The sequence below is a fragment of the Molossus molossus genome, unplaced genomic scaffold (assembly GCF_014108415.1).
Source record: "Molossus molossus isolate mMolMol1 unplaced genomic scaffold, mMolMol1.p scaffold_m16_p_20, whole genome shotgun sequence".
Taxonomy (NCBI): Eukaryota; Metazoa; Chordata; class Mammalia; order Chiroptera; family Molossidae; genus Molossus; species Molossus molossus.
This window is the reverse complement of record NW_023425356.1, coordinates 44,063,730-44,085,435: the sequence shown is the minus strand read 5'-3', so window position 1 is coordinate 44,085,435 and position 21,706 is coordinate 44,063,730. Positions and strand designations below refer to the sequence as shown.

The window sequence follows — 21,706 nt, the reverse complement described above, 5'->3', positions numbered from 1 at the left end:
GACCTTGGGCAGATCACCTAACTCAGTTTCCTCATCTGCAGAAAGGAGACAGGGCACAGTGCCGTCTTTGAAGGTTGCCATAGAAGAAATGCAGAGTGCTTAGCTCAACACAGGTGCACAGTCCACCCTCATAAACGGTGCGTTCCTCTCTGATGAAGTAGCCAGTACTAACGAACAGTGTGTGTGCCCTGTTGGAGAAGCCACTGGCTCTGGGAACGTGTGTGGTGGGGGGATTAACTGCCAGAGCACTGGCCCCACCTGGAGACCGCCTTCACGAGAGCTGTGGGGACTGGGCCTGTTCTGTAAGACAGAGCGTGCGCCCTGATGATCTCGCAGGTTCCTAAAGTCGCCCGAGGCGATTCTACCACAGCTCCCCACAGCTGTCTCAGGCCTGGTGCTTTGGCCCTGGCCAGATGCCCCACCTTCTGCAGGGAACTCCTCACTCAAGAGGCAGGCCTCCTGGGGAAGCTCCGTGGCCTCCACCCGGTGCCCACACTTGGCTCATTGTACGTCCTTACTGTTGCCTGTCATCCACATGGTGACTGCAGTGTGCACGTGCGAACAGAGGAGCAGCCCATGCTTGAGAGGGAAGCTTACTGGCTGCAGGAAAGATGAACGAGCACTTTCCCTTTGCAGAGAGTTTCAGAATCTCCTGGGTTCTAACAGTTTCCCATCCTGTGTGGGAAAACAGATTTGGACATCTCTCTGGGTGGAAAGACAGCTCTGGTGGGTTTGGGCCACAGCTGCCGGTGAAGCCCAGGTCTGGAAAAAGTGACCGGGTGCCTTCGGGGGTCCCCAGAACCCCGAGAACCTGTCCCTACCCCAGGGGGCTGGCAACGCTGGCACCAGGCTCTCCCCTTGGCAGGAGGGGTGAGGCAACCCACCTCCACTCTGGTTCCCCTCGCGCCTCTGTAAGCAGAAACGAATGACCTCGACCTCGTTCGGCTCCCGCGGCCGATGGGGGCGGCCTGGCAGAGAGGGCCCGTGACGCCTCTGGAAAAGCTGTCTAAACAAAGGGCATTCCTTAGCTCCCCGACAGCCGGAGCGCACCCAGCCCGGGTGTAGAGTTACAGCGCTCCCGCCACGCCGGGACAGCGCGCGTTTCCGTAGCTTTCGCTCCGGCTGAGCCGCATCCCACAGCTGCGCTGCCCGCGGGCGCCCCGGGGCCGCCGGGTCAGCTGGGCCGGGCGCCCCGAGCCCCGTCCCCGCGCAGGGCCCAGGCCTCGCCCGCCCTCCCGCCCTCGGACGTGTGCGGGGCGCTCGCTCCCCGCCGCCGCCCCGCCGGAGAAGCGGCCCCCTGGGCTGGGCGTCCGGCAGCACCGCCGGCCGCGGTGGGCGCCCAGGGCGAGGCCGGGCGGGGCGGGCCGCTGCTCCAGCCCCTTCCGCTCCCTCCGCTCCCTCCGCTGCTCCCCGTCCGGCCCGGGGAGGCGCAGGTTCGGCTTCTTTCCCCTTCGTGGCACAGCCACGAGCTAGCAGCCGATGCCACTGCTCTCCCCGCCCGACCCGCTTCGCTCCTCCGACCGGGAGGGAGGCCGCGGCCGGACCGCACCCGGGCCGGGGCCGCCTGTCCGGCGGGGAGCCGAGCCCGGCCCCAGGCCTCGGAGGGAGAGCGGTCCAGAGGAGGGCTCGCCGGTCCGGGGATGGAGGGGACGGAGGAGGCGGAGGCCAGACCTGCCGGCGGCGGCCCTCAGTGAGTACGGAGCCGAGGAGCCCGGCGGCGGAGGGGCGGCCGGGTGGCGGGGCCGCGGGGCTGGAAGGGTCGGGGGAGGGCCGCCCTCCGTGCCCATCTTCATTTCAGCCTGAGTCTGAGCCGATGCCGCGCTCGGGCCACGGGACGGGACGGCTCCAAGCATCAGCACCATGATCCCCCCAGGCCGCCCGCAGTGCCCCCTCGGGAGGTTCTCCCCAGACGGATTAGCTCTGGAACACAGGTCCACAGTCTACCGTCAGAAAGTTTTTCTTCCTTTCTTTTTAAAACTTGAACTGCAGCCGCTCCCATTATATTTTAATCTCCCGTTCTCCGGGTTGAGCCTTGGAAGAGAGAAATTGGTGGCTGGGTTGCAAGGAGAAAGTGGGTAAATTCTAGATGAACTGGCAGAGTGACTGATCTCGGCCTTCTCAAGAAGCCCTTAAACTTCACGGCTTGGAAGCTGATGGACATTTGCGCTGTGTGTATTTTACCTTGAGAAATATGCACATGCCTGAGACGTTTATAAATTGAATTGTAATAAACAACTAGAGAGGGACTTGCTGTTTCTAAGAATTAATTCTATGGTGAATCTTTAGTCAACACATGAAGTGAATAATTAACTCCTAAATTGTAATATATGTCAATATGGATTTTTATAGACACAGTTTACTTCAAGTGCGACATATCTAGATGTGTGATAATGAGGGAACACTTTCTCAGAGAGCAGGATAAATATTAAGACATTGTAGACTGTGTGTGTGCACAGAACTTGGTGAATGAAATCCCCAAGCTCATTTCCATTCCCTGTAAAGACGTTGACATCAAACCATGACACCAAGTAGCTGTGTCATTCTGGCAAGTCACTGGACCTCTCCAGATGGATTATCCTCATCTGCAGGATAAGGGGAGCGGGGTGCAGTGACCCCTGGGTGCTTTGGAGGAGCCCTGGCTTTGGAACAAGAAGCTTTGCATGCCAAACCAGCCTCTCCTTAGCACCCATGTGATGTAATCTCACTGTACCTCAGTTTCGCCATCTGTAATAATGAGAGGAGCAATGCTGTTCTGGCTGACTCGTATGTGGACTCTTTGAGAGTATGTTTGAAAGCACTTGCAGGCCTGCCTGGCACAGAGCAGATGCTGGTAGGAGTTAGTGACTGATCATGGCCACCCTTTGAGCACAGCACCATGCTGTGGTCCTGTGGTTTGGAGGGTGGGAGTGGGGGTGTGCATGGAGCACCCTCCATCCTAGGATCAGACCCTGAGATCCTGGGTGCTATCCCATCTTCACTGAGATCACCTGTCAGGAAAGCAAGAGGCCAGGGACTGGGAGATCTGACCTAGTTTTTCACTCTGGTCCACATTTGGCATAGGGTTAGATGTTTGATGCTTGTGCACCAACTGCAAAATGGGGACTGAAAACCTAGAACACTGCTGAGACTTAGAAGAAAAAAATCATTAATACCTTATTTGTATCATCCACTAATTTTTACTTTTCAAAGTACTTTCACATCTACAGGGTATCCCCTGCTCTGTTCCCGGATTACTCTTGTCTGGGCAGGGCTCTTGGGGGACCTAGGAGGTTGCCAGATCTAGCCAGGTGCTGGGTCTATGGAGCTCTGTCTGTTTTATTTTCCAGAGAGCCCAAAATGGGGAGCAGAACAGCCAGATCCATGGAGGTGACCCCTGCTATGGAGAGAAGTGGCAGAGAGCCACAACCCAATAAGGGACATCTCCCAGGACCCTGGCCGTGCCCTCAAGAAGACAGAGCACCCAACCTGATGATCCCCCACCCTCCTGGGGCACGGGGCATACAGCTCCAAGGACCCTCCGTGCTGGAGTCCAAGGTCAGGGCCTTGAAGGAAAATATGACAACAAGCAAAGAGGGGGCAAGCCCCTGCCTCACTACCCATGAGCGGCCATCCCCCAAGAAACCCAAATGCCGGCGAGTCAAGATGGGAGGGGCCAGGGCTCTGTCAGCAGGGTCTCCCTCGCCAGATGCCGGTGTGGTCCTCCATGCTCAGAACCCAAATGAAGGACTGCTGGACAACAGTGTCAACAAGGAGGAGCCTGCCAGAAACGGGGGCCCCACACCTCCAAGGCCGCCCGCTCCTGGGCTTGAGTGCTATAATGGGAGGAGCCAGTGGACTCCAGAAATAGCATGGACCCTGCCGGACCATGACAGGGGTCTGCTGCCAGGGCCCAGCTCTTTGCAGAAGAGCCCCGTCCACAGAGTCACTCCAGGCCGAACTGGGGGCCCCAGACCTTGTAACAAAATCACCCATGTGCCCAACCTGAGGAAAGGAAGGTCATGCCCCCTTCAGGATGATCTAGTCACAGGAGGAGACCTGGACAGCTTGTCTCTGACCTCGGAGGAGGACTTTGTCCCGAGGCCACCCCTTCTGGGGGGGCTCTGGAGAACTGGAGATCTGGGGGCTCTGGGCACTGGGCGCAGTGCCCTGCCCTTGTCTGAGCAGGTGGAGAGGAACCGCCTTCTTCTGCAGGAGATGCTCAATGTTGGGGGTCAAGGTCACCCCAAGGTGGGAATCCCCGCCTGGACTCCATCCGGGGACAGAGCTATACCAGGTAAGGCTCACTCTGCAGGTCTGGGTGGTGGGGACAGCAGAAGGGGGTACTGGGGAGGGGTAGGGCAGGAGAGGGAAGAGAGTATGCTGCCTGTCACCCGAATCATCAGGGTGTCCTCTTATTCTTGGCTTTGACATAGATCCTTTGCCACTTCACAGCCAGCCCCATCTGCTGAGCACCCCATGACTCCCCAGGCCAAGGGGAGGCCACCCTCTGTGCTTGGGGGTGGCGGCTACTATAGCTTCTTTCCTGTGCCATGTAGCCTTTTCCAGAGTGGCTCTTTGCATCTCCCTCCAGTGACATGCCCTCACCCCCAGTGAGCCCTCCCCACAAAGTGGCTGAGCATCTTGTCAGGTGGGCTGAACCAGGCGGTAGCACCACTGGGATGGGCAAGTGTTCGGCCCGAGGAGACACCTCCGCCCCTTCTTTCCCTCCCCTCCCCAAGCTCATTTCTCGCCGCTCCCTAGAGAACCCTCCCGTGTGGGCCCCTTAGCCGGGGCAAGGCCCAGCACGGCCACCGGACAGGCTGTGCCTCCGCCTCTCAGCCGAGACACAGGCGGAGGAAAGGGGTGGATTTCCCTGGGGGGTACATGGCTTCTGGAGAAACCCTTCTCCTTGACATTCTTTAAGTGGCAGTGGAGAGCCCAGCCGCCGGCTCTGCCCTGATCTCTGCTTCTGTTCTGGTTCCTAGAGCAACCCTCTGGGGACATGGACTGGGACTCGGGCATCTCCCTGCAGGACTCAGACCAGAACAGGTGAGAGCTCAGAGCGCCTCTTTTCTCTCCCTCCCTCTTCACCATCGTCCCTCCATTTACCCAGCGTGGGGTGGGGGCACCTCCAGAAAGCACAAGGGCAGGCAAGCCTGTGTGGCAGACCAGGGGACAGTGGGCCACTATGGACGGTCCACCCTGAGACAGAGTAGAGGGTGCCAGTCACCCCATGCCCAGACTGGGGCCCGCCTGCCGCTCGGGCAGAACCACTCACTGGGCACGAGGCTCGGTGCAAAGAGCATCGCAAAGGACCTGCTCTTGCTTCCTGGGAGCCCGTTCCCCTGGCCTCGGTCTCTTCATCTTTAAATTGGGACGAAGAGTATCCATGTGCTGGACTTCGCAGGACTGGGAGTCTAAAATGAATAATGGTGGTAGAAACCCTTAGGGAAAGTGTATGAACACAAAGCATGTACCGCGCCAACTCCTTTCCCAGTCTGGTGGTGCGCTGGGCGTGTAAAGGCTCCCCCACCCCAGTCTCGCCGCGATAGCCCACTGAGTTCGTCCGGGCCCTCCACCAGTGTCTGGGGAAGGTGGGCACACCAGGAGGTGACGGGCGGGCAGTGGCCCGACGGGAAGGGTGGGAAGGTGCACTCGGTGGGGGCAGGGCATCTGTGGGCCTGAGCTCCTGCCCACGGCTGTCCGCTCACAGGTGGCCTCCGCACACATCTGTGCTGAGATTCCTGGTGCACCAGGCTAAGAGGTCCCGGAGCTGGGGGCTGCCCCACGTCCCCAGCTGACCAGTCACGAGGGTCTCATGGTCTCTGCTGAATGCAGAGGTTAACGTGTTGCTTCTCCATCATCGGGTCACTCCCTGTATAAATTCCACTCAGTCTCACCTGCCCTCCAGGAAATGTGGACAGGCCCCCCCAGTCTCGCTGACAAACAAGGGCTGCCAGATTCCGGTGGCTCTGCTTCTGCTCAGTGACCCTGACCAGGGGCCCGCCGGAGAGGGCTGTCTGGCTCCTTTGTCCCTCCTCGTTCATGATTTGGAATCAGCTGCCTCCCTCTGTCAGAGGTCTCTTCTCCGCCTTCACGGCCACTTTCTCAGCCTCTCCTCCATCCCCACCCAGCCCTGTCACAGTGTGGGGGAGTGTGACTGCAGAAGGGACTGGGGTCCCCCCTCCCCTCCTCCTTCCCCCGGAGCCCAGAGAGGAGAGGGGTTTGGCAGACGTTTCTTGCACCTCGAGTCCGAGTCCGCGGAGACGGTGCGTTTCCCCTGCCTCCGCTCTTGCCACCCCTGCTGCCACCCTTCCTCCCCTGGGTGCCGCTCGGCCTTGTGTCCAGAGGTCGCTGGAGGTGTGTCCAGAGGTGAGAGGAGGAGCCAGAGCCCCTGACTAGCATGTTGGATGATAAGTAGTAAGCCCCCAGTTTAAAGGGGGAGAGCCTCGCGTGTGGGGCAGGGAGGGGCTTCCTGGTCCTGTGAGGGGTGGCATTTGTGTAGGGCCCTCCAGATGGGGGTTCTGGACTGCCATTTAATCTGGCCGCCAGCTGCAGCATTGAGGGTTCAGGCAGGGTGTGTGTGGGCACGTGTATGTGTGTGTGTGCGTTGTATGATGTGGATATGTGGGGGGGGTGCACATGTGCATGTGTGTGCATTGTATGATGTGGATATGTGTGTGGGGTGTGCATGTGTGTGCATTGTATGATGTGGATATGTGTGGGGGTGTGCATGTGTGTGCATTGTATGATGTGGATATGTGTGGGGGTGTGCATGTGTGTGCGTTGTATGATGTGGATATATGTGGGGAGTGTGCACGTGTGCATGTGTGTGCGTTGTATGATGTAGGATGTGTAGGTGTGTGTGTTTTGTATGTGTGTGTGCACATGTGTAGATTGTGTAGGTGTGAGTATATTTATTGTATGATGTGTATATATGTAGTGTGTATGTGTATGTGGGATGGGGTGTGCATGTGTAGGATGTGTCAGTGTGTCTGTGCATGTGTAGGTGTGTGTGTATTGCATAATGTGGATATATGTGTGTGCATGTGTAGGATGTGACTAGCATGTGTGTGCATGTGTAGGTGTGTGTATTGTATGGTGAGGATATACGTGGGGGTTTGTGGGGGGGGCTGTGTAGGTGTGTGTGTATATTGTATGATGTGGGTATATGTGGTGTGTGTGCATGTGTAGTGTGTAGGTATATGTGTATGGCATGACGTGGATATATGTGGGGGTGCGTGTGTAGAGAGAGCACGTGTGCCTCAGTGAGTTCTAGGACTCTGTGAGCATGTGTCCAGTCACAGAGCTGGCATGGGGAAAACTCTGTGCCCTGGTTTGGACAGAAGATGGTCAGAGTGCCCGCTGGTGTCTGTTGGTGATCTACAGCCAGGCCCCTGCTGAGCAGACACCCCGGCTGAAGGGCCAGAGAACATACCTAGTTCAAGGATGGGGAAAGGTCAGCCATGTCTCCAGGCCCCCTCGATGGGACAACTCATTTGGCTCGGTCCTGCCTCCCGGGCAGGTGTCAAGTGGTCTCTAACGTGGCTCCTTCTGTCTCCTGCGGGGATGGATTGATGGAGGCCACTTCCATGCGGCTGAACTTCCCAGGGAACCTTGGAAACAAGGCATGCTTCTCTCAGCTCTGTACCCCGGGAGGGCCACATGGGATCGGGGTCCTGGGCTTAGTGTATGTCCCAAGGGACGTAGGACCCTGGCAGTGGTGTTCTGAGGTGGTGGCCGTACCCCTTATGGCCATCCTGAGGGGCCAGGACATCAGCCAGGACATCCTCTGGCAGTGAGCCCCTCAGACCTCAGGGTTGAGGCCTGAAAGGTCCCGCTTCACACTGTCAAGTTCAGCATCAGTGCCTTCAGTGTCACGAGCGAACAACCATTCTGACCACGTTAACCCAACATGTGCTTCATTGTGTCCACGATTGTTACTGCTCTGCACGTGCTCAAACAGGAAGCTCATGGATGACGAGTGCCCAGCTGGAGACGATCGCTGTTGGCTGGGGGGCAGTCACAGGGAGTCAGCTGCCAAGGGAACACCAGAAATGCCCCAGGACCCCAAATGCTAAGGGTCGAATGTGGAGGAGACTTCCCTCCCTCGCCCCCAGGGAAGTCCCCTGTGCTGAGGAGCAAGAGAAGGCTCCGTCCTGGAGGGCTGGGTGTCCCGTGGCCAGTCCTTCCCTCCAGCCCTGCTGCTGCCCAGCCGTTGTCTCGTGCCAGGTCCTGGGCGAGGGCTGTGCCCATGTTCTCACTGCATCCCGCGCACTGTTCCTGTGTTTCTGGGGAGAGGATCAGTGGCTTGCGCAGGGCCGTGCTGCTATCAAGGCTCGGAGCCAGGACTTGCACTCAGAGCTGCTTGGCACCGAGGTCTGTGCTCTGACCCTTACACTGCACTGCCTCACGCTGTCTCCTGGAGCTGAGCGTCTGGGGTCTTCTGCCTCCCCAGCCTGGTGTTCTCAGGTGTAGTCAAATAAGGGAAGGTGATAGGCTCCACCAGACATGCGTGTTTCTCTCATACACCACCGGTGACCTGATTCAGGAAATGGGGTTTGGATTTGGGGGAGAGGATGAGAGGGTTATAGAGGGCACAGGGGGGCCAGTGCCTTCAGTGGCCTTGATCACGGGCGGGTGGAACCGAGTCCTCAGAGCAGGAGAGGGGAGGAAGGTGGAGCGGGCACTCTGCCCGGGCTGTCCTGCCCACACCCTCCTCCCTTCTTAGAAGCCCTGTGGATGCCCATCCCCTCTTTCTGTAAAATGGCCAGGACCAGCTCTGCTTCTCCTTCTCTTGAAGTAATCTTGTCATCGGGTTACAGATTGCCTTAGGATCCCAAATTAACCCAGTTTGAGCAAAAAGTATGGGGAGCCAGAGGAGCAGCAGCAGTCAGTGCCCTGCTCACCCGGACCCCGCACCAAACGCAGCTGGTGTGTGCCTTGGGGCAGTCTCGTCCCAGAGGCTGTGACCCCGCTCACCCTGGTTCAGATCAGGACCTTGTGTGTGTGTGTGAACTTGGGGCCCCCAGATCCTGCATGTGTTTCGGGTTCTTATTTCCTGCTCTGCTGGAGGAAAATGTAGAGGAGAGGGTCTCTGAGGGGAGTGGGGGGTGTCTTCCTCGTGCAGCGATGATGAAGGTACCCCAAGGACTTCCTAGGTGGCTGATGGGCCCCCATCCCTGAGACAGGAGACAGGGAGCAGAGAGGCAGCCGCTCACCCTTGGGGGGTCCCAGTTTTTGGGTCCCTGTTGTGATTACTCAGGCTCCAGCCTCCTTACCTCGAAGTAGCACGTAGACTTCACAGCCAAGGGCAGACAGGGAGCCCTCAAGAAAGACAGAGGCCTGGCCTGTGACTAAGGTGGTCAGGCCCACAGCTCTGAGCAAATCTGAGACTTTTAACATTAATATGTTGCCTGGCATTTTGGAGACTCTCCCGGGAACCCACCACTATGTGTGACTTGAGATGGAATTCCTGTGTTTGCTCCCGCATGCCCGCTCTGACCACTTGTGGCCACAGCTGTTGCTGGTGTCTCCTCCCGGGGCTGCCTGGGGGCAGGAAGAGACCTGCAGAAATGCTCGGAAAAGGTCTGAGGTGGCATGTGTGCATGATTCTGGCAGGATCCAGGGCGGGCAGGAGGCTGAGGCCATTTATGGAGAGTTTTTAAGTAAGGCAGTGGGCAGTGGAGACATTTGCCGTCTTCTCCTGCCCCATCCACGTCCTCCGTCGCAGGATGACCTCCTCTCCCGGCCGTGCTGGGTCGTGTCGGGCCCTGGCCTGGCACATGTGGCATGTAGCCGAGTGTTTGGTGGTCATTCTGGCTCACGGTCAGGTTCCGGATCTTCTGGGCCCCTAGGATCAGGGGGTCATGATGAGACCTGGGGGTGAGCATGGGAGAAGAGAGACTCCTGCACCTCCTGGGATTCTCGGGGCTGTAGGTGCACCTGAGGACACCCTAGGGCAAGAATGTAAGGAAGAATGACTGAGCCCTGCCCACCCTGCTTATCCCCCTGGTCCCCATCCTGCCCACCGACTTAGAGACACAGACTCATGGGAAACTCCCCAAACCACCCAGACCAAAACTAGAGAGAAAAAGTAGTTTGACCACTCACCAGTGTTTTCCAAGACTCACTGTGCTCCGGAAGCATCGAGTGTTCTAAACCCGAATGGAGGAGGAAGGGTGCCAACGCCTGAACCCTAACACACAGCCGGCGCCTCCTGGGACGCCCACGCCATGTCATTATCACTCTCACACTCACACACGAACATCGCGGTAGGGTCCCCATCTTATGAATCAAGAGGCTCAAGAAAGCTAATTTACCCAAGACCAGTCATTTGTGGGGAGTCAAGCTGACATTCAGAAGAGGAAGCCCTCCCCCCTTCCTGGCCACCAGAGCTGAGCAGGCCATTGCCCCCCCATGTGGGGTGTCTGGACACCGGTCCCCACACACCAGAGGGCCAGCCTTCTTCACAAGGCAAGGACAGAGACACTTGGCACTCCCCCAGGGAGAAGTTGACGTCAGAGGGAAGCTCTGTAGGACTCCACCCAGACCCTCCGACAGGCGTTAAAGGAGGCGTGTCCAAGAGCCCCGTTCCCAAGGGCGCCCTCTCCTCCTGTTGACAGAAGCTCCTGTTTCTTGTCCCGGCCGCTGATTCCCTCTGCTGCCCAGCCCCTCCTCTGGGGCCCGGTTCTGTGGATGTGAGTTTCTGCGGAGCCCCGTCAAAGGTTTCTGAAAGTCCAGAGCAAAGCCACTGCCAGGCGCTCTGCAGCCCGAAGCCGCAGTTTCACTTCCAAACTGGGCTGCCCCCCAGACCGCCGGGGTGACTGCTCCGGCAGGCGCGCTCAGTTCCCGCTCAGGAGTGCCCCCTCTTTGCTCAGGAAGCGGGGAGAAACCGCAAAATAATGGTGCTGGTAATAACAGCAGTCATCATGATAAATGTTACCACCGATGAACTCTTACCAAGCGCCCAGCCCTGCGCTGACCTGTTTCAAGGGACTCGATCTCAATGTGACCCCCTGCCCTAGTTAAGTGGGGAGCCCATAGTTAGCAGATGGGGAAACTGAGGCTTAGCCCCTGAGAAACCGGTCAGGGTGACACAGCTGGGGAGCGGCAGTCCAGAGTTAGAAGCTAGGCTGGCTGCCCCAGAACCCTGCTCTGGGCTCTGTCCTGACAGCGTCCCGCAGCCCGGGAGGAAGGTGCCCAGGATAAGGCCCCCGCCCTCATGAGCACACGTCACAATAAAAAGTCGCAGGCTGCCCTGGCCGGTTGGGCTCAGCGGTTAGAGCGTCGGCCTGCGGTCCAGAGAGACCCGGGTTCGGTTCCCGCTAAGGGCATGTACCTCGGTTGCAGTTTGTCCCCGGCCCTGGTTGGGTCGTGCGGGTGGCAGCCACTCGATGTGTCCCTTTCACGTTGATGTTTTTCTCTCTCTCTCCCTCCCCACTCTATCTGAACAAAAAAATGGAAAAATGTCCTCGGGTGAGGATAAAAAAAAAGTCCCAGGCCTGTCTTTCCTGTTCCTCTCACTCGGGAGGCTGCGCGTAGTATGGCAGCAGGACGCTCACCAGAGGCTAGATAACACAGCGGAGCCATGCCAGGCAGAAAGTTGGTATATGTTCTGTACACCGTATTTCCTCTCTACCTGCCGCATCCTGTACACTGGAAAGTGTCAGGCTGCTTTGTATTCAGATCATTTCCCTCAATCATGTTCCTGGGATAAAAGGGTTAAACCCAGACTTGCTGGAGCTTATTGCTTTAATCCAGGATGAGGATGGCTGCAGGAAGAGCCCACTCTGTGCCGTTGAGGTCCCTGGCTAGGAGGGAACCGAGCTCTCGGCCTGCCTGTGCCTCCACCAGGAATCTGGCTTAGATGGAGAGACCAGAGGGGAGGGGTCACATGCTGCCCTTTGTCCTCGGGGAGCAGCTGAGGACACTCACTGTGGTCGGAGGGGCAAAGGGAAGGGCCGGAATACTCACCTGGAACTCCACGTGTCCTAACAGTCAGGTCTCTGTGGGGTTTGCTGCTCCTTGAGAGCCAGCCATCTGTGGTGTGAGCCCTGTAGGGAGAGGGCTTCTCAGCCCCCGCCCCACATTGGGGTGCACCAGACTCCCTGGCCAAAAGCAGGCTCACAGGGTAGTGAGTCCTCTCCCCATTAACTGTTAGCAGATGGGGAGACGGAGGCCCAGGGAGGAAAAGCCACGTGACCCTGTGCCCTACCTGCTGAGCGGGTGAGCCCCAGATGTGCGACCTTCAAGAAAGTGGCAGCGCTGTCTATTCTTCGGTGGAGTTGCCTTCACCTGGCCCTGTACTGACTGCCCGGCCCTCCCAGGAAACTTCCCAGGAACTGTGAGGGCCGGGCTGATGGGTCATAGTGCGCAGCGGGGAGGCTTTGGCTCCAGGGCCGTGTGCCCATGGCAGAGGCCAGGGTGGGATCAGACTGAAACTCTCCCTCAGAGGGAAGAATCTGAACCCACCTGTCTGCTGGGGCTGGCGCCCTGTGGGGGAGCAGGACGGTGGGTGATAGGCGGTGGGCAGTTAGGCCGGACAAGCTCTCCATCCCACGGGGCCACCTGCTTGCCCCCTCTCGGGAGAAAGACCCCCTGCCCTTCCCAGGGCTGGGCAGCGCCCGCCCTCTCCAGCGGCACCTCGACTGGGAAGTGCCTCCCTGCTGACCCTGGCTGCCATCTGTGAAGGTGACTGCCCCTCCCCCTTGCTCAGCGTGGGACTGCATGGATGCCTCCAGGCTCCCCCAAAGCCCTGCTTTTCTAATCAGTGGAGAAACCAGCTTTTGTGTGCCAGGAACCAAAGCAGGGCAGCTGATGGGGAAAAAAAAAAATTAACCACTCCAGTTTCAGGGAGAGAAAGGAAATAAATAGCGAAGCTGGAGAACAGCTTAGGAACCTGGGGCAAGGCCGAGCCGGGCAGCATCTGGCCAGCTGCCTGGGGCCCTCCTGCCTGCCCACCAGGCCTTGTGACAAACGCCCTCCGACAGCCCGGGACCACAGCTGTCACCGGAAGGCTCCGCGAGCGCAGGCTGGCAGCCAGAGGCCCGCAGCTGCAGGGTGGCTCTGCAGGCTGGTAACCTCATTATCTCTGCGCCGGCGCGGAGCCCCAGGGAGCGGGCTGCTCTCCGCAGTGCATCGGAGGAGCTGCCTGCTCAGGGAGCTGTGGGGCCTGGAGGCGTCTTCGCGTCACTCTGGTCCACCCTCTGGTTCCAAGAACTTCCTGGGCTCTGCCAGGGTTCACAGCACAGATGGTGCCTTTATTCTAGCTGGACTTTTTTTCCTTGGGTCCCAAAGCACGGTTAGGTACAAATAATAAGAGAAGGAAAGGGAGGGAGGGTGGGAGGGAGGGAGGGAGGGAGGGTGGGAGGGAGGGAGGGAGGAAAAGAAAAAATCCTAGACTGCCCAGAGCTCGTCTAAGGATGCCCCACTCACATCTAGGAAACTACTCGGTACCTTTCCCGGATCAGCACGAGGCCCCCCTCTAGGTTACATAGGGGGTGGGAAAGAATGGGGTAGGCTGAGCTCTAAGGCTGCTGAGCCTCTCCCTGCCAGAGCCTTCTTCCTAAGGACCCTCCCGGGAGGACAGGGGCAGCCACGGCGGATGCTGAAGTCACACCAAAGAGCATGCCTGACTCTAGCAACAAACATCCGCACCCTGCCCTGGGACCCAGGAAGGAAAGGGGCCAGAGGCCGGGGGAAGGGTGCTGGAGGCCGTGGGGCTGGCTGTTGTCTGCTCTGCTCTCAGCTGATGTCTGACCTTGAGCAATGAGCCCAGCGTGCCTCTCTGCTCCGGAACAGCCTCGTCTGTCAAACGAGAGAACACCTGCCCTCGGCCAGCCCGGCTGGGAGCGTGAGCTCCATGGAGAGCAACATCCTCTCCGTGGGAGGCCTGGGGCTGCTGCTGCTGCTGCTGCAACCCCGTGCTGGCCTGTGTCACTGTCTGGGAAGTGACACACTGAAAAGGCTGCTGTCATTTTCGGCAGCTCTGGACTGGGGAGGCAGCACCTGTGAGGGCTGGTGAGAAGCCTTATTATGATGAAAATCGAGCCATTTGCCGACTTGGTGTGGGTTCAGCTTAATTTCTCTCAGCTCTCAACGGATGCCTGATGGGTCTGGGTTGGGACTGAGGCAGGAAAACACCAGGATTTATGAAAATGTCATACCCCCAAGGAGCAGAGCTGAGCTGGGGAGAGGCCCTGTGCCTGTGAGGGGAGCTCAGGGAGGTGCTGGGTGGCTTGAGAGGGTATATGTGGGTGCAAAGAGACAGAAGGAGAGAGGGAGGTGATGCGTGTAAAGACCATCTGGCTGGGCACAGGCCCAGCCCCACAACCCAGGCCCTGTTCTCCCCCCGCCCCACCCAGATAACTCCTGCTGTCTGCCTAGGGAAGGAACAATAGAATAATCTGGCGACTCCCCTACCCTTTTCTAGATCCTCCTGGGCCTCTAGGCCTGTGGTTTCTGAGCAGATGTCCAAGGTGGGCCAGCTCTGCAGCCCTGTCCAGAGTAGCTCAGGGCCATGCCCCAGGCCCCAGGCCCCAGGCCCCAGGCCGGATGCCCTCTGTGGGAGCTGGACAAGAAAGGCTGCCATGCAGGGTTCTTCCGCATAGCTCGCTAGACACTGTTAAAGCCCTCCTAATCCGTGTTATTTTCTTCTAATCCCTCCCCCGGCCGCTCTGGTCTGTGTGTCATCCTGTAGGACCTTTGGACCCAAGCCAGAGCCCGTGCTGAGGAGCCCCAGGCACGAGGAAGCCAAGCACCTGCTGCAGCGTGCCCGCATGAAGGCCAGGACCCGGCCCCTCCGTGCCAGCCATGATATCATGCCCACCATTGACCAGGGCGGCCGGTGAGTGGGGCCTGGGACAGGCTGGCCCGGGAGAAGAGATGGGAACCAGCCAACATGCCTCTGTTCACTCCTCCCTCCTGTATCCGTGTGCGTGTGTGTGTGCGTGTCCCACATCAGGCACTTGCTTTGATTCTTTTGGTTGGTCAGTATACCTTTACTGAGGGCCTACTGAGTGCCAAGCATTGAGCATTTGAAGAGATGAATGAAACATACTCTGAGCTCCCTGTGGGGACAGAGGTCACTGTCTCTAGGTAGAAAGGCAGGCAGACGAATCAATACGAGGCTGTGGATTGGTGTAGGAGAGGAGAGACGTGGTGCGGGTGGGAAATCTGTGGCTCCTCCTGGGAGGGACGGGAGGCTCCAGAGGAGGTGCTTATAAGTTGAGGCTTGAAAGAGACATAAATCTTTACTGGACAGAGGAGGAAGACAGGGTTGAGCATCCCAAGGCAGAAACCACGAGCAGAAGCACGGTGCTAAGTTTGGCCAGGCTGGAGCCCGAGGACATGCTGGGTGCATGGCGTGAAGGCCAGAGAGCCCCGTGCGGGCCAATCATTTGCATGTCTCTCCTAACAGCCGGTGCCATAAAGGTTGTTTTTTTTTTTAGAGAGAGGAAGGGAGAGGGGGAGAGATAGAAACACTGATGAGAGAGAAACGTCTGTCAGCTGCCTCCTGCAAGCCCCCTGCTGGGGATCAAGCCTGTAACGTGGGCATGTGCCCTGACCAGGAATCGAACCAGCAACCTCTTGGTGCCTGGGTCGATGCTCAACCACTGAGCCACACCGGCCGGGCAGCACCACAAAGGGTTTTAAGCACGTGGGTAGCATGATCACATTTGCATTTCAGCAAAGCCATCCCGGCTGCAAGGGTGTGTTGGGTCAGGGGTTCCGGGGGCAGTGAGGAGGCTGCGCCATGGTCCTGGTGCAGTGTGATGGGGAGGAGGGTTCGGAGACGAGAGACTGCCGGGAGCCAGAAGCAAGCAGGTTTAAGGAGGCAGCAGAGAGGTGGTAAGAGACTCCGGAACCAGACCACTGGGTTGGATTCTGGCTCTGCCACTTATCAGCTGTGTGCCTTTGGGGAAGTGTCAGTGCCTCGTTTTCTCACCTGCAAAATAGGGATTACAGTGGCGCCTGTGCTGCAGGGTCGCTGGGAGGGTTGTGCGAGCTAACAAAGGGTGTATAATAGCTCCTGCATGTAGTGAGTACTCTGAGTGCTACCTCTTAAAAGTAATCTACAGCCATCCCCCCTTGTCCACAGAGGATGTTCCAAGACCCCCAGGGGAAGCCTGAAACCACGGATAGTACGAAACCCTGTACATCCTATGTTTTCTCTATACATCCATACCTCTTCACTTAGAGGAAGCACCTTGCAGCTTCTTTTTGGCGTATCCAAATAGTCAGCGTCACTACTGTTGCTCTTTGGGGCCATTATTAGGTAAAATAATGCTTAATTGAACACAAGCACTGTGATACCACACAGTTGATCTGCTAACTGAGATGGCTACTGAGTGGCTAATGGGCCGGGAGGACATGCAGTGTGGAGACACTAGACAAAGGGATGGTTCACGTCCCCGGTGGGATGGAACGGGACAGTGCAAGATTTTATTACATAATGCAGAAGGGCATGCAGTTTAACACTTATAAATTCTTTATTTCTGGAATTTCCCATTTAATATTTTCAGACCGCTGTTGACTGCAGGTAACTGGAGCCATAGAAAGAAAATTCACAGTTAAGGAGGGAACCACTGTAATTAACAAGATGCAGGAAGTATGAGGGGGAACCCAGGATGGAGTCCAGGGTTCTGACTTGGTGTCTGAAGGTTTGGGGTGAAGCCTAGGTGCAGGGTGAGTCTTTGGATGGGGTTGGCTATGGACACCCACTGGAGACACTTATCAGGCAGTAGGATATGGGATCTGTAGGGGACGAGAGAGGTCAGAACTGCAGATCTGGGTGTTACCCTGTTTCCAGGATGCTGGAGCTGTGGATGAGCATGAGGATGAAGAGGCAGGAACAAGTTCAAGGGCGTTCAGACCTTCACATATGTGGCTGTTCCTTGAGTGACACCCCCTCACCATCATTGTGACTGTCCCCTATAGGGTACCCTGCAAGGAGCCACTTACACAGGAAGTTCTGGGCCCGAGATGAACCTGCCAGCCCATGCCAGATTGTACCAGGCCTGAGAGGCCCCTCTGTGTGGTTGACAAGGCCTGTGGCTTCCTTGGCATCATGGGCATGCCACGCCTGCCTGTGTGCATCACCACGTGGCACTAGAGGGAGCAAGGCTTCTCAGTGGAATTGGACCACGTGCTATTTGATGGAGGATGCTGAACCCATTCATGAAAGGCTGAGGACCTTCATAGCACCATTGAGATGACTCCAGCATGAGCAGGGGGCTGTGGCCTGCCTCTGTGTTTAGTCTCAGTGTGACCCTTAAGAGAGGGGCTCAGGAGACCTCATACCCTGGCAACAGGTGCCAAACAGCTACCCTTTTATCTCCAAATTTTGTGCTTTGTCCTCCTCTGGCCGGAGGACAATAGTTATGAATGGGCTTGGCTTCTCTGAAGTAACCTAACTATTCTCTTCTGCATGTATATGGGGTCCAGAGCCTTAGACTTCCAGAGAACCCTCCTGTTCCAATTTCCATAGGTATATAGGCTGGGTTGGGTAGCCTCAAACAAGGCAAATCTACCTGCAAAACAGACTTGACTGTGTAAATGTACTCTTGGATGCTTCCTCTTCCCCAAATCACATCAGCAGCTCACAGCAACTCCAGTCACTGACCTTAAAGTATGTTCCCCTTTGCCAGGCTGTCCCCTGGCCTTAGAAATGCGATAGAAATGCAAGGTGACCCACTTTAGCAGCTGCTGTGTCCAGAAAGGAATTACTTTGACTTGGCAGCGCTGGTGAATCCTCAGAGGGTAGAGCTGAAAATCAACACCAGATGGCTTGCTACAGATGCTTCTAAAGGTTACGCTTGTCAGATCACCCTGGAGAGCCATGCTGAGTTAACATGGAGATGCCACGCGGGCCCTGGGCCTCGGTTAGATGCAGGCTCGCCCCCCGCCCCCGCCCAGAGCCATCACTCCTTCCAAAGAGCAGTTTGGTGAGAGACGATGGAAGCGTGGGGCAGGCACAGCGTCTCCAGAAGGCCTTCCTACCCCAGGTCTGGTGGAGGCGGCGGGGGAGCCCAGGCAGGCAGGCAGGCGGGCAGGCTTTTCCAGGAGGCGAAGAGTAGCAGTAGCTGCCTTTTCTGGAAACACACAATGTAGACCGGGAGCAGCTCCTGGAGGCACACACCCTTGCTGTTTTGGGGACAGGCACACCTGGATTGTTAGTCTAATCCCAGGAGGGAAGAACATGGCAGCAAGACGCAGGGCCTGGGAGGTGGCGCCCTAGTGCGTTGTCCTGCGCCAGAGACTGGCTGTGCGGGGCGTAGAGCTGTGGGTGGTGTTGACTGTGTGCTTAGGGCAGCGCTGGTGCAGGAAGTGGGCTCCAGAAAGGGGCCTTCCCATCTTCCCAGGGCCGTTCCCCCCAGGCTCTGAGCCCGATGGGTCCTCCCCGAGAGGAACGTTGAGGCTTCCGCTGGCTGTGTCATCCCGAGGAGCGTGGCAGGTGGTATCCGCTCGCTGCCGAAGTGCCCGGTGAGCTCTGCCCGCATCTCCCGGATCCTCACGGCGCGGTTTGCGCAGTCCCGGCACTGTGGTGGCGGCCTCTGGGCTTCAGTACTCGAGCTGAAGGTGCCTTATGTGGTTAAGCTCTCCTTTGGGAACAAAAATGTTAATTCCACCTTTGGCCTGATTCCAGGATGGCTTAACTCACCATCTTGTATGTATCAGGGAAGGTTAGAGATGTGGCTGATGGGACCCAGACTCCCTTCTTGGGGGAGGAATGTACTGTAGTCTTTAAAGCTGGGCTTTTTCTTCTCATCCTGTCAGCGGAGGGGTCATTGCCCTCCGGGACCCTTGCGTCCAAGCCGGGGTCCCGAACCTGCCGGTGGCCCTCCTGCCCTGGGCGGCCTGGCAGCCGGTGTCCTGCCTGTGCAGGGCAGGGCTCTGCTCGGTGGGCGCCCTTCTTTCTCTGTGGGCGAGATGATGCTGTTTCTCTGTCTAAAGCCTTTCTTTCCTGGACAAGAATGTTCTGGAGAGCTGACCCGGGAACCCCACATGGACAGTGACCCCCCAGCAGTTGTCCCAGGGCCCCTCCCTCAGGCCCTGACAGGCTAAAGCTATCCAGGAGCAGGTGGAGCCCTCAGTATGGTTCTTACTCAGGTGGCCTCTGACAGAAAATGGCCCGTGGACCTGGGACACAGGTAACCCAGCCGCAGGGGCCCTGGTGTGAGCTTTATGTACATGTTTTCTTGAGCGGAGCAGGACCTGACCACCAGGCACGGTGTGGCCCAGAGCAGAGGTTGATGACGGAATGCGGAGACTTTTCCTATCACAGAATTCTGGTCACAGCTCTTCAGGATGAGAGTGTGTGGAAGGGGCGGGGCAGGGCCGGTGTAAGGAAGGGGTGTGGGGCCAGACAAGCCAGAGCACCCAGAGCAGCGGTGTCCCTCTGTCTAGGCCTTGTCTAAGCAAGATGATTACCTGGAGCAAGAGCAAGAAACCCCAACATCAGGTCCCACACAGTCTCTGTCGAGACATAAAATACACTCTTCCCACGAACTCCTCACAACAAATACAGCACTGTGACAATTCACGCGCCAGCCAGGCTCATGTCCTCTTCTGCACACGCACGAGGACTCTGGTGTCATCCCTCCGCACAATCCTGAGTTTAATAAGTTCTCGTCTTACCTCAGGCTGAGCTGGCAGCGAGGGGCGGGCACCGTGGACGCCGTCCTGTCGTTCTGCGCAGCGCTGTGTCCCAGGGTCAGGATGGGCTAAGCTGCTCTGGTTTGCTGCATGACTCCCCAGGCACCTGGTTTGGGGTAACTTTGGGGTGGCAGTTAACCACGGAGTACCCCAGGTACTTGCTCCTCACTTCTGCCTGTGACCTCTCCCCTGTCTCCCCATCAGGGATGGCGGGAGGAGCCCCGCCCTGGACGGGAGGATGCCCTTTGCCTGCAGAGACAACCTGCAGGGCGGGAGCACAAGTGACTCCTCCAGTGGGGAGTCCAGCAGCGGGCAGTGGCCGAAGCGCGGCTCCTCCCCGTCCCGCGTCCGCTTTGAGGACGAGTCGGCCCGCGACGCCGAGTCCCGCTACCTGGACCGGCTGCAGCAGCGCCAGGTGCTGAGCTCCGTGCTGCAGGTGGCGGACCAGGGCCCCTTGCGCTCCAAGCCCCACCTTGCCGACTACATCGCGGGGGGCCTCCAGCGCAGGGAAGCCGGCGAAGCGGCTCTGCACAAGCTCCTGGGCCACCCGGACCCAAGGGCCTTCTCCGCACCGCCGCCCACACGGGGCAGCGAGAGGATGTGCCCAGCCTGCGGGAGCTGCATCGAGGACCCCCGCCCTGCCCTGGGGAAGACAGCTCTGGACCCCGGGGTCCTCCGGGAAAGGGAGGCTGCCTCTGGGCTGGAGGGGGTGCTGGCAGAACCCCTTAGCTCTCGGGGCCTGAGCGCCCCCTTCAGGCCCCTCCCCACCGAACAGAGGCTCCGCACCGAGCTAATCCGGGAGACACACATCGGAGACTCTGTGCGCCGGGAGGAGGTGGACTCCGCCCTGGACAGCACCGACACCTCGGACAGCTGCAGGACCGACAGCGAGGAGGCTGGGGCCTCTCAGCCCAGCAGGGCCCGCGGCAGCAGCCCCCGGCTGCGGGGCTCCAGGCCGCGTGGGGGCCACAGGTGGTTCCGGAAGGTGGAAAGGGAGCTGTCGGGGAGCCCTCCGACCCCGCCTGGGGTTGATCTGCTGGAGGTTTCAGATGAGGTGAAAGAAGGCAGAGGACACACGCGTGAGGGGACTTTGTTCCCCCCAGGAGACCCTTTCTCCCAGCCTTGTGTGCAGGCCTCGGAGAGGGCCTCCCTGGCGCCCCAGGGGCAGCCGCAACCAGGACTGGGAAATCACTGGGCCCCCCCTGTGGACTCCTGGGCTCTGTGTGGGAAAACCTGTGCCAAGGCCTCGTTCAGAAAGCTGGCATCCCCGGGGCCAGGCAGACAAGACCAGGTTCTAGAAAGCCACAAGTCTCTGGAAACTGCCCCCCAGCAACAGAGTCATGCAGAGCCTTCTGCCCCACACCAGGCCCCGAAATTAACTGCTTCCCTTTCCCCAGAAGGCTGGCTGCCAACTCCTCCTTCTTCCAGGAAAAGCACTTCACCTGGGTCTCACAGGAAGGCACCCCGCAGGCCAGGTGACCAGGGAGAGCCCGTGGACACTCCCCTGCCTTCTTCCGCAAGTGTAGTTCCCAGGACCTGTGAGCTCATGCCCCCACCAACCCAGCCCTGCAGCCAAGTCAGGCATCCACTGCTGGCCCTCTCCACCAACAACTGCAACAGCGGCGTGCCTGGGGGGCTGCAGGAGTCCCGGGGAAGCACCATCCTCGAGGGCAGGGTGGAGAAGGATGCCAGCAGCCGGGAGCCCGAGGCACCCCTGGAGAACTGCAGAGATGGTAAGGGATTGCCGCGGGTCTGGGGCAGTTCTAGAGCCGAGACTCCAGGCCAAGTCTGTGGCCTCACACACCCTTCTCTTACTGCTCATCCTCAGAGGTGACATAGCCACACACCTTCCCAGCAGCCCCTTGGAGCCCTCCAGATCGATGGCGGGTGTCAGGGAAGCTGGCAGGGTCTGTGGGCTGGGTGCAGGGTTCAGCATCAGCCTGGAGGTGGGTTAACCAACTGCCCCTGGGGAGGCAGAGTGTGAGGAAGCGGTGCTGGTGCTCTGACTTCTGGGAACCCTGAGGGGTGCATAGAAGCTCCCAGCTGTGTGGCTGCTGGAGGCCTGGGC

General features: G+C 58.5%; 1 protein-coding gene across 1 annotated transcript in view; it reads left to right on the top strand.

Annotated features, from left to right (window-relative positions):
- The first annotated feature begins 1,640 nt into the window (after positions 1–1,640).
- Positions 1,641–21,706, top strand: part of KIAA1614 (KIAA1614 ortholog) — a 32,053-nt gene continuing 11,987 nt past the window's right edge. Inside the window, exons 1-5 of the mRNA XM_036273708.1 lie at positions 1,641–1,690; positions 3,327–4,273; positions 4,965–5,028; positions 14,681–14,827; positions 19,843–21,371. Of these exons, the coding sequence (XP_036129601.1) occupies positions 1,641–1,690; positions 3,327–4,273; positions 4,965–5,028; positions 14,681–14,827; positions 19,843–21,371 (2,737 nt within the window). The remainder of the gene's footprint in view (positions 1,691–3,326; positions 4,274–4,964; positions 5,029–14,680; positions 14,828–19,842; positions 21,372–21,706) is intronic.